Source organism: Pelodiscus sinensis, chromosome 9 (genome assembly GCF_049634645.1).
Source record: "Pelodiscus sinensis isolate JC-2024 chromosome 9, ASM4963464v1, whole genome shotgun sequence".
Lineage (NCBI taxonomy): Eukaryota > Metazoa > Chordata > Testudines > Trionychidae > Pelodiscus > Pelodiscus sinensis.
The window spans coordinates 44424541-44442757 of NC_134719.1; the positions used below are offsets into that span (position 1 = coordinate 44424541).

General features: G+C 40.5%; 1 protein-coding gene across 3 annotated transcripts in view; it reads left to right on the forward strand.

Moving 5' to 3' along the window:
* KIF14 (kinesin family member 14) overlaps positions 1 to 18217 on the forward strand; it is a 65941-nt gene that overhangs the window by 23364 nt on the left and 24360 nt on the right. For all 3 annotated transcript variants that reach the window (XM_006135392.4, XM_075936679.1, XM_006135393.4), the window contains exons 11-22: positions 1504 to 1676; positions 3232 to 3379; positions 3488 to 3551; positions 4439 to 4623; positions 6113 to 6215; positions 6429 to 6589; positions 7820 to 7967; positions 11669 to 11821; positions 12792 to 12912; positions 13633 to 13726; positions 14216 to 14354; positions 15636 to 15736. In XM_006135392.4, the coding sequence (XP_006135454.2) occupies positions 1504 to 1676; positions 3232 to 3379; positions 3488 to 3551; positions 4439 to 4623; positions 6113 to 6215; positions 6429 to 6589; positions 7820 to 7967; positions 11669 to 11821; positions 12792 to 12912; positions 13633 to 13726; positions 14216 to 14354; positions 15636 to 15736 (1590 nt within the window). The remainder of the gene's footprint in view (positions 1 to 1503; positions 1677 to 3231; positions 3380 to 3487; positions 3552 to 4438; positions 4624 to 6112; positions 6216 to 6428; positions 6590 to 7819; positions 7968 to 11668; positions 11822 to 12791; positions 12913 to 13632; positions 13727 to 14215; positions 14355 to 15635; positions 15737 to 18217) is intronic.

Consider the following 18217-nt stretch of genomic DNA (forward strand, 5'->3'; position numbering starts at 1 on the left):
CCGGAGGATGGGGGCAGCGGACCGCGGTGCATTTGGGCGTCCCGCTGCTCCCGTCCTCCGGGGCGAGAAAAGCCCCGTTCGTAACTGCGGATCCGACATAAGTCGGATCCGCGTAACTCGGGGACTCCCTGTATTCCCTTTTTCTCTCCGCACTGAAGAGATGTCTTTCACATTTCTGGCATCTGTTGAACACCAAATCTCCCTCCCCCAAGAGAGGAAACTGTATTGAATATTCTGTTTGCTGGCCTTGCCTTTTTGTCTCCATGATGACTTATTTCCTCCTAAAGACAGATCTGTCAGCAAGTTGCCAGGCTGATTGAACTAGTTATGGGGAAGGCAGGTCACATTAGACACACAGTTCACGAGAGGAGCTATGGGTAGGACTCTGTGGTCTTACTCCCTTCCCTGCCTCCCACAGCCAGTACCCTTCCTCTATCATTGACATAACACACTCCCTATTCTCCTCACTGGTACTGAACTAGTTCCACAGTGTCATGCACTGGGAATCAGCTAATTTTTTTAAAGATGAAGAACAAACCTTAAAACTATGAATGAGTAGTTCTTATGGTACCATTCGTCTGTCTCCTATAGATCAGCTTATCGAGGCAAATGGCCTGTGCTTATACATGCTTGACACTTGAATTTTAGTCAGAACAGGACTTTCTGTAAATCAAGGGCTTTAGTAGCAATTGCTATAAATACTAAATCTGGAGTGGGAAAAATATAAAAATGCATAGGGAAAGAAGCTTTATTTTTTTATTTTATTTTTTTTTAAATTCAGAAATGGGAAAAACTTGTGCATAGTGTTAACTATTTGTCCTCTCACAGTCCACTGTGATAGCAAGGTCTACTGTCTTGTAAATTGCTCAAAGAACTAGAAATCATTGGCAAATTTTAGAGACCACATAAATTGTATAATTTATGAGATGATGAGACGAAAGTTGGAGAAATGTATTGCTATCAGAATTTGCTGTTAACTGTCATCTGAATTTTAAACCTATTTTAATGCAGTTTTGTCACTAAGAAATTAAAGCAATTAATTGATATGTGACCTACACCCATAACTCGCAATACATTTCATCTGAAATCTTCCATGGTGTTGATGTGCTAGTGAAAATATAAGTTGTCAGGCATTTTTGTTCTGTTATCTTTGAGATGTATGTTTTCTAAAAACAGGAGGGCTTAAATGGAAAACAGAAATGCTTACGTATAATAGTTTCTGTGGCTTGTAAGAGTGTTAAAATATAAAAGGGAGAAGCTATTCAGATGTGTTAAGTAGATGATTGAATTCTCTCAAAGCATAAGAAAAACTTGCTTTGTATCTGTAAGCAGGAGCAGCCACATGATCTGGATTTGGATATCTGTTTGAAATTCATCTTAAAATTAATAGTAAATCATGCAGCCTTTTTTTATTTAATCTTTTTTATTTAATTGTATTATGAATTGTAAGAAATGAATTTGGTTTCAGTCCTGGAAATAACTTTTATTTTCTTATCAATGGAGGTTATTAAAGGAAAGTCTCGGTGGAAATTCAAAAACAACTATGATTGCCACAATAAGCCCTGCTGCCAGCAATGTGGAGGAAACTCTTAGCACTCTTCGATATGCAAAACAAGCTCGCTTGATAATCAACACTGCTAAAGTAAACGAAGATGTGAATGCTAAATTAATTAGAGGTAGGGTGGGATTCTTTCAACTTAATTGTGTATGATAGAGGTTGTTATAGTACTAGCAGTAGGATTGTGGTAATTAGGGTGTAAAATTAGCATTACCCTCATATTTCTACTTTCCCTCCCTCCTTGTTCGGTTTACTGATGGGATTGGGTTACCACTGCTAATTATTTTTGGTATTCATATAGATGTGGTTTTATGTAGAGAGATAATGGGACTGATGACAAAGTAGGATTTTTTTTTTTTTACTTATTAGGTGACTGCTTTTTTTCTTTGTTTACATTAAAAATAAAAATATAAGTAGGTATGAACTCTGCAGAAGAAATAAATATAAACAAAATAAGTATTTAACTGGAATGAAAAATAAAAAGACCCATGATGTAATATGAGAGAGCAAACCAGTTATTGTTTTATAAATTAATAGTTCTTGAAAAACATTTATGCAGATTTAAAAAACCTGGCAATACTTAACTGCAATCTGTCTATATGATCAATTGAAATCTGATGTGTAGTATAATAAACTACCTTCAACTCTCTGGTTGATCAGTTAATTTAGCTAATCCTTCCTTGATACATTTTCAATTGGTGGGACCTGTGTGTTTCAGAGAATGGTGCAATATAAAAGTGAAGTGTTGACTAACGAAAGTGGTTTGCCATATATTAAGCATGCAGTTTAGGAGATTATTTCATCTCTCACGTTTCAGGAATAGTCATGTTAAATAAAAAGTGTCTCTCTCCCTAAAAATAACAACAAATGCAGACTTTTGTGTAGGGATGCAATAGTGTAGTTGATTAACCAATAAGCAAAAGCTTATAGGTTAATACTATGGACCAGTGGTTCTCAACCTTTTCAAGCTTATGGAACTGTTTTCAGTGTATTAACATTTCACAGACCTCCCCTCCCTGTAGGAGTAAGGAAAGGAAAAGAAAAGTAAGGATTGGGCCCACAGGTTGGGAACCACAGTTACAGACTATATGCATCTTCCCCTCCCCCTTCCCCGGGCCAGTACATTTTTTAGTGGCATGGCCAGCAGCCTATGTCAGTCCTGGCTTGTGATGGGTCCAGGACCTTCCCATGCTGCAGCTCTGCATTTAAGAGGTGATAGGCAGCTGGTCCACGAGGGGAGCTTGTTTTCAAACTGGCTTCCCTCGTGGACCAGCTCCTACCCTGGCACTCCACACTGCTGCCTCTGATAACAGAGGCAGCAGTGTGGAGTGGCAAGGGCTCCTTCAGGAATGGGGCTGGATTGCACTGGCTGCCAGCACCTGCCCCGCTCCCGGGGACTATAGAATAGTTGAGGAACCTATAAGAATTCATGAGGTTACTTGACTATTGATTTAACCAGTATTTAACATCCCTACTATTGTGCCTGGAGGGTTGTATTAAAGCTTAGAAAGGATACTTTCTAAATAACACACATTCTCTGGTATTTTGCTAAAATTAGGATAAAATCCTCACACTTTGTGTTTTAAATTTTTTTTTTACTTATTAAAATAATGCTTAATGTAAGATACGATGTTTAGTAAAAAAGATGTTATGTTTTTGTTTTTCACCTGTAGAACTGAAAGCAGAAATTGAGAAACTGAAAACAGCTCGGAAAAGTACTCTTAATTCAGATCCTGAGAAATATAGCCAGTGTCTTCAAGAAATAACATCGCTAAGGGTAAAACTACACCAACAGGAGAGGGATATGGCAGAAATGCAAAGGTGCAGTAGTCATTAACATCTTCTGAATAGTAAGCAGCAGTCTTGTAGATCAGGGATATTTTATTCCAATAAGTAATTTATTTTTATTTCTTTTCCTAATATGCTAAGGGCTTGGAAAGAAAAGTTGGAACAAGCAGAACGGAGGAAATTTGAAGAAACAAAGGAGTTGCAGGTACACTTTATCCACAAAAATTAAACCAGTATAGATTGTTTACCACCAATAAACCTCTTAATGTATAGAACTGGGGTTGTACTAAGAATCACTTTTCTAATCTATATTCCTTTTTTGTGCAAGAAGCAGTTAATAATGTTCATGGTCTTCAGTGCCTTAAAATTAAATACCTACAGCACAGTAGGCTGTCTTTAATGATGTACTTTTGATAAATGTACACAAACTAGAAGACTTACCCAACATTGCTTGGGTCCTTAATTATTTTTTATTTTTTGTTCTTCATTTAAATCATTGCTCTGGGGATGAGGGGTTCTGTATGCTGGCTTCCCTAGGGAGACAGGACTACCCTAGCCATCTCTCACCGCAGCAGGTTGGGGTCAGGTGAGAAGCACCTCTTCATGGCCACTGCAGCTCCAAGAGTACAGCCGCAGGAGGGGTACTTGTTCCCCCGGTGAGGGCAGGTACAGGTTCGTCTGCTCCCTGCACTCCCCAGCCTGACTGCGGAATGTACTTCATCTCACTCTCTGGTAAAGAGGAACAGCTGACAATGTTCCTGTTGAAATTGGGAGTGGGGGAGAGGAAAAGCTGAAGCCCCCTCTATCCTCCCTAAAAGACGCCTGGTGGGTAGGAGGCTCGAGCTTGGGGCAGTCCCAGACTGGGATGAGGTGGGGGAGGCTGCACAACCCCCTGCACAACCAAACCCATAATTGCTTTTAGGTTATGCTAAGAGGATGCTACATATCAAACATGGTGGTCCTAGCTTTTGTAATTTAGAATGCGTTCTTGAAAAAACTGACAGATTGACAGACTTGCTCACTTACAGACAAACTCTCTCAAATGTATAGTAGCTAAATCTCTAATGTTTTCTTTCTGAATCCATCACATAGAAAGCAGGAATTACATTCAAGATGGACAATCGTTTGCCAAACCTTGTCAATCTCAATGAAGATCCCCAGCTCTCTGAGATGCTGTTGTATATGATAAAAGAAGGACAAACTACAGTTGGAAAATACAAACCAAATTCTCATCATGATATCCAGCTCTCTGGAGTGCTTATTGCTGATGATCACTGGTACGTGGTGCCCCACAATGAAAGGTCCTTCATGTGGCTATGTGGGCCCTTATTGCCCCCCACTCCCACCCAAGGCTGGTTCCACTCTGGCTCCCTGAGAGCAGGACTGGTAGGGGCAGCCAGCCCCGCTCCTGGGGAGGCAGCTTTGCTGCCTCAGCGAAGCTACCTCCCTGGGAGCAGGGTTGGCAGCAGCCCTTGCTGCCTGGCTCCTAGGGAGGTGGCTTCTCTGCCTGCAATGCATGTAAGCGCTGTGATTTTTAGTGGTTTCACAGTTGCATTTTTACATCCCTAGTCTCACTATAGAGCAGTGGTCTCCAACCTTTTTACACCCAAGATCACTTTTTAAGTCTCAGAACAGGCGAAGATCTACTGCCCCGCCCCTTCCTTGAAGCCCCGCCTACATTACATGAGGAAATCTAATGTAAATGCACTGCGCAGGTGCGCAGTTCAGAGAGGGCTCAAGAGCTACTCTTGGAGCCCCTGAGATCTACCGGTAGATCGCGATCTACTGGTTGGTGACCACGGCTATAGAGTGAACCTGGGCTAGCTTAGCATAGCTGGAGTCTTCCCACTGTAAAGGGCTATCTGTGACAGACCCATGTAAATGCATTCACAATGGTGCTGTATTAGCCAGTCATAAGGAAGTGGATTTCTCATGGGATATCTTATGCCTCATATTGCTGCATTAACCTGGACTGCTGTGTGAAATAATTTACAAGGTGCTCATCTTGTATCTCTCATCTCACATGGAGCTGCTGTTTGCCCAGGATGACAGCCATTATGTGGCCTCTTTTTGGGGATTCAGTGAAAGTCACTCTGTGTTGGTATAAAAAACTATTTAAAAAGATTCAATATATGTATATACGTACATATATAAGTATATGTATATAAGTAGAGAGATGTGCATTCTTATATAAGAATATCAGGATATGTATATGCGGTTCATTTTCAGTCAACAGGTTTCAGTCTCTCCTCAGTTATGAATTACATTGATTGAAACTCCCCAGATGAAATAAATTTAATTTCTGAGGTGGAGTTTTATCTTCGCCAAATTATAGAAATACTGTGTAATGTGCAGCTCTCGTGTTCCCTAGAACCACTTATGTAATACTGTACAAGAAATGTAAACATTTCCACATTTAAAAAAAAAAAAAAAAAGCATCTGAAGAAATGTGGTATAATGTGAAGTCCTCTTCATAAAATTTTCCATAACCTCCTCTATTTTAGCAGCAAAGTGTGTTTAGATGCAAAATCACCTCATTCCAAAGTGATGATTGCTAAAAATCCATGTTGTTGAGTCATATAGTGCAATATCAGAATAGTGTGAACTGTATAATCAATATTCGGGGGTGGGAAGAAATTCAATGTCATATTATTTAAAGCGTGAATTTTATGGATATGTAGCTTAATGCTAGCTTTTTTTTTTTTTTTTTTTTGGTTTTGTTTAAGATTAGTTATTGCTGTCATATCTGATGTTTCTCACTTTCAGTGTTATCAAAAATATTGACGGTAGGGTGAGTATTATGCCACTGGGAGAAGCAAAGACATATGTTAACGGGAAACACATTTCAGAGTCAACAGTTATGCATCATGTAAGTTATCCATTGTTGCTATAGAAATATATTTATGCATGGCTTTGCAGACACCTGACATGAATGGTAAATTATCTGTTGATTACTGATATGAGAGAGCTCTTGAATTGCTCATCATGACAGATAATTCAATATTTTTACTTTTTTCTAATTTTGATGCATTATATAGTTGATTTTAAGGTTAGAGACTGATAGTGTGTGTCTATTTTGCAGGGTGACCGAGTGATTCTTGGTGGAGACCATTATTTCAGGTTTAATCACCCAATAGAGGTTCAGAAAGTAAAAATACCGTCTTGTGGAACTGTTCTTTCGTGTGACGGTCCAAAAGATTTTGAATTCGCAAAAAATGAACTTTTGGTTGCACAGAGGTCGCAGTAAGTAGTATGGCATTTTCAGATTAAAAATAAACTACTCATCTGCTGATGCATCATGCTGTCCTCAAGAAATATAAAATATGGGCATATAAACTGCACAAAAATAAATGAAAGTAAAAAAAAAAAAAAAAAAAAAAAAAAAAAGACAAGACAAGGACACTTTTTCCTTCTCCTAAAATCCAAAATTGAAGTTGAATACTCACACAATATTACAATTCTAGTCATGAAATATTTATTATTATATGTAATTAATACATAATTCTTATTATGACACGTTTCCATGATGAGCCTGAATTTTACTCTGAAATCTTTTTCTCACATAGAATCTTTTTGCTTGCCAAAGGAGTAAATTGGGAATCTATTTCACTATGAAATCAGACATTCATAGAGGGTTATTCCAAATACGGATTATGATATGTTTAATGCAATGCAAAATGGGTAAATGTGAAGCTGAGGGATAGCTTCTTTAATTTCAGGAAGTTGGCAGTGGCTTTCAATATTTTTCTGTTTCTGGGGTCATTGGAAGCACACAGATGAGTGGTGGTGACGGCTCTCCCAGGAACTGCAAATAGACAGGGAAGATACGGGGTAGCTATTCATAGGCTTCCTCTAATCAACACCCAATTGAGTTTTGGCTGCAGGCTTTCTCTTTCCACTCTGATGAGGTCAGTGTAGGAACACAAAATACTTTTTACCCACCTTTTGATATAGCAGCAACAGCACTGGGAGAATGTTGAACAACATTTGTGTCCAGCTGTAGATGGTAGCATGAGGTGCTGAGGTGAGACTAGTTTGTGTGATGTGGTATCCTATTGGCCCATTGAAAACATTGCATCAGCACACGAGCCCCACCCAGGACATTTGAAATTCTTTGTTGACTTAAACTTGGATTCTTACAATCCATATGCCTATAGATTTGTGTGTTTCTATAGCAGATGCTATTTTAGAACTGGTCTTGATAAAACAATTCTTGAAATCATGTGTAGTGTAAAAGGCATAAAATAAGGAGGCTGAGTCTTTTTTTTTTTTTTTTCCTTCCTTCGTGTGTGTATATGTGTGGTTTTTTTTTTTTTTTTTTCCCCCTGTGGGAGATGGTTGATGAAGGGGTAGAATGGAAGGGAGAACATATAATCAATAAACTACAAAAACTTAGAATACAGATGACAATTAAAATGAGATACTAAGAAAGGGGAAAAGCTAACATTTTTCATTTAAATTGCTCGCTACTAGACTAGAATCAGAAATTGAAGAGGCACGACTGAAAGCCAAGGAAGAAATGATGCAAGATATCCAAGTTGCGAAAGAGATGGCTCAACAAGAACTTATTTCTCAAAAAAAAATCTATGAATGCAAGATAAAATCACTAGAAGCAGAACTGGTAAGATGCTCTTGCTTCGATGGACTATGTAATTTTCATGCTATCTCTCTCATGCCTCAACATCTGAATCTGTGGCTTTATCTTTACTCTCCTTTGAAGCACTTACAAAAGTCCACTTATTGCACAAAATATTCTGTAATAATGTACTCTTTTTGCATAGGGGTTTCATTCTTTCTCATATTTGCTATTCTGCTAGTCTACGTGTACCTTGGAACAAGGTCTGTTACAAGCAGACTACAATTTTCAGGGTATGCTGGTTCTTCGAGTGCTTGCTCATGTCCATTCCATGTAGGTGTGTATGCGGAAACTTTTTCTCTCATCAGTACGCATTGGACCAGCCAGGGTGCGGCACTGCTACATTGGTGCGTATATACCCCTGCTGGCCCTCCACCACCTCAGTTCCTTCTTGCCGCCCACTATGCTTGCTGGAACTCTTCTCGCTTGCACTGCAAGTGCCTCCTTAGCGGTTCACTTGTAAATGGTTTGCATTTAAATAGTTAATTGTAGTGCACTAGTTCAGTTAGTGTTAGCAGAAGTCTCCCATGATCGTTCCCCCTCCTCCCCTTGAGGGGGTTGCCTGTGCCGCAGTTTCAAGCCTTGTTCTCAGTGCCTAGGACCAAAAGAGAGGGATTCCAGACTCCAACTCCTACTTATAGAGTTGGCTTTCCAACCTTCGGCACTGGCTTCAGCTCCGGTTTGAAGTGCACCAGCATCAGTGTGTAAACTGTCAGCAACTCTGAGACCTTCGGTGGCACTGGGCCCCAGTATGGCACCTCAGCACCACTCTCAATCACCGGTGCTGCAGAAGAAGACCCACAAAGGCAGATCTCCATCCTGGTATGAGCACAGAGCACGTCTGCAAGTAGGACACTCCGTAGCTCCATCATGGCTGATGCATCTGGGTGCTTCTATGCTGGTTAGGTGTCAGTCAAGCTCGGTGAGGGTGGGCAGTCTGGACTTACAGGACATGCCTGTGGAGGATGCAGCCCTCCGTACTGGGCACCTTTGCTGCTGCTTGAAATTTAATAGAGCTGACGTCGTCACCAGGCTCGGCACTGACAGGAGCCCTGTGCCTTGTCACCACAGACAGACATTCAGTACTGATGACCTCACCTACCCATCTGGCACTGGTGCTTCAGACACTGCCACAATCTCCATCCCTATCACCAGGCACTCCTCAGATACACATGCTGCCTCCATCTCCACTGTTCCATAACTGGGGCAAACCAATGGCCATGGCCCACCATCAGGCTTGGCACTGCTCACCGGCATCATCATATGCATCAGCTTTGGTCAGTCTCAAAATAATCTTCAGAGGTAGAGTCAGTGCTACTGAGAACCTCATCCCGCAGGTCTCAATCGCGATACTATAGCTTAGCATCTCACCAGGCATTGGCCCCCACAGTGGCAGCCTCAAAGTCCAGTGGCCATTTTGGACCCCATGGGCCTATCCTCAAACCTAGAGGCAGACAGTTTCTGGTGGGGTCTGCTCTTGGCACTTAGCCTAAGGGCAGATACAATCTTGGATAGGGTGCCTCTGGAGTAAAAGCAGACCCTATCAATTATACCCCTTCCTCAGGCACAAGCATCAGAACGCTGACCGAGCCTGTAGAAGGAGGATGGCAGATCCACCCAGGCCATGTCTAGCCTGGCAACAGTCCTGGTCCCTCCTGAGACCTAAGAAAGCCATCAGGGTAGGGTACAGCTGTCACCTGGGGAAATTATGGAGGACTTGGACCCTATGGTGGACACTCTTACGATGGATGCTCCTGCTAACACTCTTACGATGGATGCTCCTGCTAACATTTTTCATTTAAATTGCTCGCTACTAGACTAGAATCTACAGGGTGGCACTCCTGCTGAATAAGACAGCCAAAATCTCCAAAATGCTGTGGCAAACCTCCACAGAAGGAGGTGGAGCGATGGTATTATGTGCCACAATCTGGCCCACCTAGCAGCACTTTTGGCTTTTCATCCGGGAAAGTGGGGTGGAAAGGTTTTCACAAATGTTTGTTGGGCCATTCCTGAAGGGGACGGAGAGGTTGAACCCCCATGTCCAAGAGCCCCTACTACAGTTGGATCTTAACCTGGTTCTCACAAGACTCATGGGCACCTGGTTTGAGCCATTAGCTACATGCTCCCTAATGCACCTCTCCTGGAAGGTTGTTTTCCTGGTGGTCATCACGTCAGCTAGAAGGGTATCAGAGTTAAGGGTCCTCACATTGTACACAGTGTTCTTTAAGGACAAAGTTAAGCTATGTCCTCACCTAGAATTCCTGTGCAAGGTGGTATCACCATTCCACGTGTCGCAGGACATTTTCTTACAGGTGTTCTACCCAAAACCTCATTCCGCTCACAAAGAACAGGGGTTACATGCATTAGATGTGAGGGGAGTGTTAGCGTTTTATTTGGAAAGGACAAAACCATTTTGTAGGTGCATGCAGCAATTTGTTTCAATAGCAATGATGATGAAGGGCCTTCCAGTATTGACCCAGTATCTATTATCATGTTTTACATCGTGCATGCTATGACCTGGCAAAAAGACCGGCCCCTCCGATCACAGCCCGTTCCACTAGGGCACAAGCCTTGTTTGGCCTTCCTGGTGCAAGTACCCATCCTAGATATCTGCAGGGCAGCCACTTGGTTGTTAGTGCACACATTTACCAACCATTATGCAATTGTGCAGCAGGCCATGGATGAGACAGCCCTTGGTTGGGCGGTATTCCAGTCCATATCTATTTAGTCTCTGATCCTATTTCCATAGGTAGAGCTTGAGAATCACCTACATGGAATGGACATGAGCAAGCACTCAAAGGAGAAAAAATGGTTATTTACCTCTCCTAACCGTTGTTCTTCAAGATGTGTTTCTTATGTCCATTCTAAATCCCACCTGCCTCCTCTTCATCAGAGATTTCTGGCAAGAAGGACTGAGAGGGTGGAGGGCAAACACAGGTATATATGTGCCAATATAGTGGTGCAACTCCAGGAGGCTCCCTGCCTGGCCAAATGGGTAATACTGAGGGAGAAAGCTTCCAGAACTCATGCATGTGGTGCGTGCACATCTACATGTGTTGCTCATGTCTATTCCATGTTGAACAACAGTTATGAGAGGTAAATAACCATTTATTTTAATATAACCAAGCATAATGTATGGTGGCAAAGATATACATTTATGATGCTTTATTGCTCTGCAAGTGTTCTATTCGATAATACAAGTTGAACCTCTCTGGTCCAGCAACATCAGTGGTCTGGCATGGTTTTAGTTAGCTGGATGTCCACTTACCATGGGTGTGGCCAAGTGTTCTGCGGTCCCATACAATTTGTTTACAGCCACCAGTTCTGGCTCTCTGTGTTCTGTGATTGCTCTCATTTTCCCCTAAATGTCTTCTAAAAGCTCAGTAAACAGCGAAAGTGTTTATAATGTTGCTAGACAATATTGATCTCCCATGGGTCGGCAAATTCTTTGGTTCAGCACTGGTCAGGTCCCAACAATGCTGGACTAGAAAGGCTCAACCTGTAGTTGATGTTTGTTGACTGGGATATAACCTCCCATTGCAGAGAGTGTATTTCTCTCTTAATTTATAGTGATCATTAATCTCTTATGGACTGAAAGAACGGACTTTAATATCCATCTTTAGTGGATGGGTTGACATGATTTTTTTTTTCCGGTATCCCATTCATTCTGTCCTTTGATTTTCTAGAGAGAAGAATCTCATAAGAAGCAAATTCAGGAAATGAATAACCAACAGAGTGCTAACAAAATACAAGAACTGGAAAAAGCAAAGCAACATCTTGAGTTGGAAGTACATTTCAGCAAGAAGCGTCTGGAAATGGAGACACTAGCCACCAGACAGGTAATCTGAAAACCATGAATTTTGTCTGATAAATCATATATTTAAACAAACCATTGCATTTTTATTTAACTTAATTGGCTCTCTTAAAAATAGTCCTCTTCAAAATGATTTTAGTATAGATATATCATTTACCCTATGGAGCTCCCCTCTTATTAAATCAGCTGCTATTTTGGGAAATGAGAAATAACGAGGTCTATAATCTCTGTCTATATATAAAAAAGTTTTTCCTGCCAGATGACAGAATATTCCTGCCTGGCAACAGAATGACGTAGTTACGTCATCAGCGTCAACAGGCTGTGTGAAACAAGTGGCTAGAGGGGGAAGTTGGTGAGTGTAGCTAGCAGAGGGTGCAGCCCCCTAGTTGTATGTAATGGTGGCTCATTCGCTTATCTTCCAAATTTAGGGGAATGTTGAGTTTCCCAAAAATGATAGCCTCAGTCGTAAGTATGTAGCCATGCAGATACAATGCCTAGAATGCTCAGTATTTGGAAATATCCGAGAGAGCCAGAATATTTTCAAAAATTGTTTAATTGGATAAAAACATGAAAGGAGGTTGGATAGCACTCCTGAAAATGAAGGATTAATTCTAAATAGCATGAATAGATATAATATCTTACCTTACATTTTGACCCATGTTAGGTTTCTATACGTGCTAAATACAGTAGACACTAAAACTTAATTATTTTTCATAACTAGTGCAAGTTTTTTCATCTTCCAACTTCTGGGATAATTATTTTAAAAAGAAAAGAATCAATATAAAATTTTGTTCCCTTTTTCTTGAATTCAGTAGTTTACTTTTAATAATAAATGCTCCAAGAGATGCATCTGAGCAAGAAATGAAAATTGACAATATTTATGAGGCTTAACTGATGCAGAAGATGGATCAGATTAGAGAACTGTATGGTAGAGCTTGTACCACCACTATCTTGTGTTTCTTTTAAAAGCATTTTCATGTACTTCTCTTATTTAGGCCTTAGAAGATCATACTATTCGTCATGCAAAGATTCTTGAAGCTTTGGAGGCTGAGAAGCAGAAAATTGCCAAAGAAATAGAAACTGTCCAGCAGAATCGCGGAAATGGGAATAAAACTAGTACGTGGTGCGGTGGGAGTGTAGTTGTGTGTAGTGTAACTTTCATTCCATTTATTATTTCCTCTCCTGCCAGGCAGTGGAGAGGCTTTCAGTCCTTCTCTTCCCACTTTGTGGGAGGTTTACTTCTGACAGAGAGATCTCTTTAGACTCAGTTTTCACCATACTTCTTGTGAGAAAAATGCTGCACTTCTGGCTGAGATGGGATTCAAGTAGCTTACTCTCTGATCCTAACATGTTCTCTGTTGTGTTTAAGTTACAAGATCTTTACTTCATTGTTAGGAAGCAGTCCTTGTCCTTCTTGAAACATGCACATCAGGCGGGGCTAGAGTGATATTTTGATCACATTTGGTTTGGCTGGGTGAACATACAAAAATATGTACATTAGTGTACTTCCTCAGCAGACCTAAAGATTCTTCCATTATCAAAGAGCAGGAAACAAAGTTATGGAAGGTGGATCACGAGAGCAAGAAGGCAGAATATATTTTTCTGAAACTATGCTGATAAAATATCTGCCATGATTTATATAGCATTCCAGTTTTGAAATATCCTTTGAAAATGTTAGCTGTCTTTTTTGTGTTTTCAGTTCCATGAGACTGCCTTGTCCACTGAACTCACTCCTTTAAAGGTTTCCTTTTGGGGGGGGGGAGGGGGCTGGGCTGTAATTATTTCATTATATTTCATCGAATTGTCCATAAATGTATGTACTCTTTTTTTATTTAGTTAAGCCTAACTGGGATTCCATGAAACTCTCTCTCATGATCAAGGAGGCCAATGCCATTAGTAGCAAATTAGGAAAGCACACAGTTTTCCGCAGGTGAGTTATCTAATTCATTCATAGGGCACATGTAAAAAATAAACTTTGTTGGATGTGGAATGAGCTTTTTTTTTTTTTTTTTTTCTTTGTAAGACTTTTGCTTAATTGTTCTTAATTCAAACCTGTTCTTCAAACTAGCTTTCCCATGTTGAAACAAAGTATATATTATGCCCTGCTGGTTTGCAAGCTGTTTTGAGTAAACTGATTCGTAATAAGTACACAACAAAATCTTATCTTTAAGGCTTGTCAAGAGCCAGGATCTTGTGTGTTGTTTTGGAATTTCTCCCTTGAATCTGACTACAATAAAAGTAAATTTTACAGAATTAACTTGATTTTAATTAGCCCTTAATATTATTTGTTATTTGATTAGGATAAATTTCTCAAAAGTAATCTTTGTCTGCTTTGATACATTATTAGCTTCTTAGTATTCAACTATTACATGCTTTTGTTAATTTTGGTGATGATGGTTTTTGTTTTTTTTGTAATTAGGTATGATATATCAGAAAAAGGAAATGGCACTGGATCTTCTATTCAAGTGCAGGTTTGTAACATCAAGCTGGGAATTGCAACTTTTTGGAGCCTGGAAAAATTTGAATACAAACTAGCAACAATGAAAGAAGTCTATGAGGTCTGTAACAATTGAAGAAAACTTCACTAATTGTAACTGTTTAGCTTAAGATACTGATGAAATCAAACAGGAATAGAGTCCAGAATTTGTCAGGTTTTAATGAACCAAGCGTCTCTTTATGTAGGGTTGGGGAAATCCTAATTTTTAGTAAGTTGTATGCATTTTAGTTTATACTCCATCCTTTCTCCAGGAAATGATTTCTGGACTAGGATCTCATCTTTGTAGCTGGTATCTGTGTGTATGTGCACAAACTCATACATTCTGGAAAAAAAACAACCAATTGTAAAAGGTCTCATGCAGCGTTGCCTCTAATATTTTCCTACCCCCTGAGCAGAATGAAATTTCTTATGTGCACTGACGTAAAGCTGGTGTATCACACATCATCTTCATATTGGTGCACATAACAAAATTCATGTGGCAGTAGTAGGGTCCAGGGGTTCTGAGTGTGGGAGGGTACTCGGGGCTAAGGTGCACGAGTGTGAGGGTTCTGGATGGGAGTGCAGGGTCTAGGGTGGGGCTGAAGTTGAGGGGTTTGGGGGGTTCTGGCTGAGGGTGAAGGATTTGGGGTTGGGCCGGGAATGAGAGGTTTGAAGTGCAAGATGGGCCCCAGTTTCGGAGAGGGGCTCAAGGCTGGGAATTGGTGTACAGTCTCTGGGCTGAGTGTGAGAGCTTTGAGGTGGGGCCTGGGATGAGGGCTTTGGGATGCAGGGTGGGGCCTCAAGTTGGGACAGGGGTTTAGAACTTAGCTGGGCAGCTCCCAGCTGAGGATGGGAAGGAGGGGCCCCTTTCCTTGGGCTGCAGCAGATCCATGCTAGGGCCAGCCCTGGCAGCTTCTCGGCTTGGGGAGAAAGATCTCTTCTCTGCTACAGCCTCGAGCCTCTGTGTGGGGCTTCATGAGAAGTTGCATTACTGAACAGATTGCGGGGAACTTGGGTCTCGAGTTGGGTATCTTTTTTTTTTCCAAATTTTCTTGGAACTCACTGGGAGTGCTTGTGTCAGTGTGCAATGAACCATGGGGACATATCCCAGTGTGTAATCCACCATTATTCAGTGCCCTCTTTTGGGTGGTAATGGCAATGCAAGTTGGCAGAAATGCAGAAATGAATTCAAGACATAATAGGTGTAATGTACACAACATAACCTTATAAGCAAGAATACATTTTAAAAAGCAAATGCAAGTGTTAAAGACAATGTACTTGCTTTACAAATCAGTTATAAATGTTTATTACACTATTTCTCTTTTAACATAGCTAAAATAACTGGATTTCCTTCTCCTTTCAGAGTATTGGTAGTAACAAAGCTGATGATGTATTTTATGATCCTGATGATGAGTGGGAACCTGACCTTCGTACTACAAACGTTTCTTCCTTTTCCAGAAGGCGGTAATTTTATTTTTTGAATTTATTAATTACAAAATAACATTTTCAAAACTTTGTTGATTGGTATAATCAAATGTCTGAACAAACATGCATGTTCTGTTCTATTCTATTTTGCACGCATGGCAATAGTAATACAATAAATCAAAGTTCAAGTAGTTGTAGAATGGTTGCAGTATGCTTTTATTGCATATCCGTGACTTTCCTGTTGTGAATGTGATATACTTAGAGAGACCTAAAGGGGGAAAAAAAGGATTACTCCTTCACTTGTTACTTTGTCATATGTAGGAGGACTGAAAGATGTAGGCTTTTCTAATGCTTTTTTCCTTTTTTTCCGTACAAATATTCAGAATGTTGAGTCCACGGGTCCTTTCAGAACCCATTCACCTTATGCACACTATACCATCAAACATCTTTTCACTTGTCCTGTCTTAAAATCACAGCCCACACTTTATTTTCCACCAGTAGCGGCCAATCTCTATTGCAGGAAGATCACGGGCCCTGCTAGTGACACAAGCAACACAATGCAGTGATGAAATGAGGAATACTGAGTTTGTGAAGGACGCATGCACCTCATTCTTATGATTACATGCACAGGGCTCATACCAATTCCAAAGGGTCGCAGTCTTCCAGGTCCCATCATATCACAATCACAGCTCTTCGACCTATTACAGCTTTCCTTCTCCATTCAGTACAGCTATTCTAAATGCAGTGAATAAAGCTTGAGTACGTGTAGATAATTCCACTGCCAGCTCTGAGGGGCAAGGTTAAGGTTTTGTGGGCATTTAACTTGTACCTGAATTTTGGGGGGGAAAAATTTCCACACGACAACTTCAGGCCACATTGATACATCATAGATGGGGGTGGGATGGGGTGGGAAGGTGGAGAAAGGGAGACATCTTTAAAGGCAGACTTACTGTATTTAGGTAAAGTATAGTTTTGGGGGTTTTTTTCTATTGGGCATTTTAAAGCTTTAATATAATATTATCAAGTAAGCAGTACATTTAACTACAGAGATTAGTTATCATTTGCGTACAGCGGTTACTTTATAGTCCTACGGTTTGAAGCTGTGTGAGATTGTTTTTTGGGGGAAGGAGGAGAAAGAAGGGGAAACCATCACAGAAATGTATTATGATCTAAACCAAAACTTTTATTTTCAAATAAGGTGTTTAGGTATCAGCAGTACAAAACAGTGTCTCATTCAGAAGGTTCATTTACAATTATATAATTTAAAAGAATCAGTTTAAAAAAAAAAGTAAATTGTGTCTGAGCCAAGACCTTGCACATGAAGTTGTAACCTTGTAACATAATTTGACTGATTTGCAAACTCCTGCAAATAGTAGCTTATAATGGAAATGCTGACAGATCCTTAATTATAGCTTTGCTACTGTGCACAGATATGATACTGTTATTTCTTAGTAAAGCAGTATAGTTCAGCTGCTGTAAATCTTTATATGCATTGTTGACAGCCCAAAGTAAATTCTACCCTGGGGTTAAATAGAACATTATTCTAACCAATATTTAGACTAGAAATAAAGAAACTGACTGTCAGAATCTTTTTAAAGAACTTCTAACAGCAATATTTTTCTCATCTGAAGTCACTTACTGGACAGTACTGGAATGTTATTCCTGTGCACTGTCAGTCTGCTGTGTATTTAATCTGTTTTAAAAAACCAATACCCTGTATAAAGGTGAATTGAAAGAAAAAGCTCTTGACCTGTCAACACCTGAGTTCAAGGTTCTGTGTGTTTTCAGTAACTCTTGGTGACATCACAAATGGTGAAGGAGACTGAATTCAACATGCGTTACAGGGATTTGTGATGTTGCTTACTATAGCAGGGGAAAAAGAATACTAAAGATCCTGGCATTCAGAGCAAGTAAGGATTCATTTTAAAATGTGTAGATTTACATCACACATTTGGAAAAGAATTCTGTGTACTTTTGCACTCTCCCAAAAACATGATGTTAGGTTGGTCAACCAGCAAATAAATCATTGCTCTAGGGTGGGGCTGTAGGTGACTGATCTAGTATGCAGGGTGCCCCAGGGAGAGAGGACAATCCCATCCCTTTCTCACCACAGCAGTTTGGGGCCAGGTGAGAAGCATCTGTCCATGGCAGCTGCAGCAGGCACAGCAAGTGGGAGGGGTGCATATGTGTCTCTCTCTGTCTCTGTCTCTCTCTCGGATAAATAGTAGATAGCTGTCCTTTTCTCCACACCTGCCCCCTGCTATCGCAGTTAGTTATAGCTGTCCTGGTTCCCATTTCTGGCCCCTTGCTTGCCCCTCTGTGGTAATTAGACAGTACACCCAAATAGCATAACTAAACCCTGACCTTATTTTAAGTTCTGATAATAGGAAGCTGCATACCAAATTTGGTGGTCCTAGCTCTTGCTGTCGAGGAGAAGTTCTTGAGCAAACAGATTGACTGACATGCACATACATTCTCAAATATATAGTAGAACTAGAAGTCTTATCTGGCGTTGCCTGG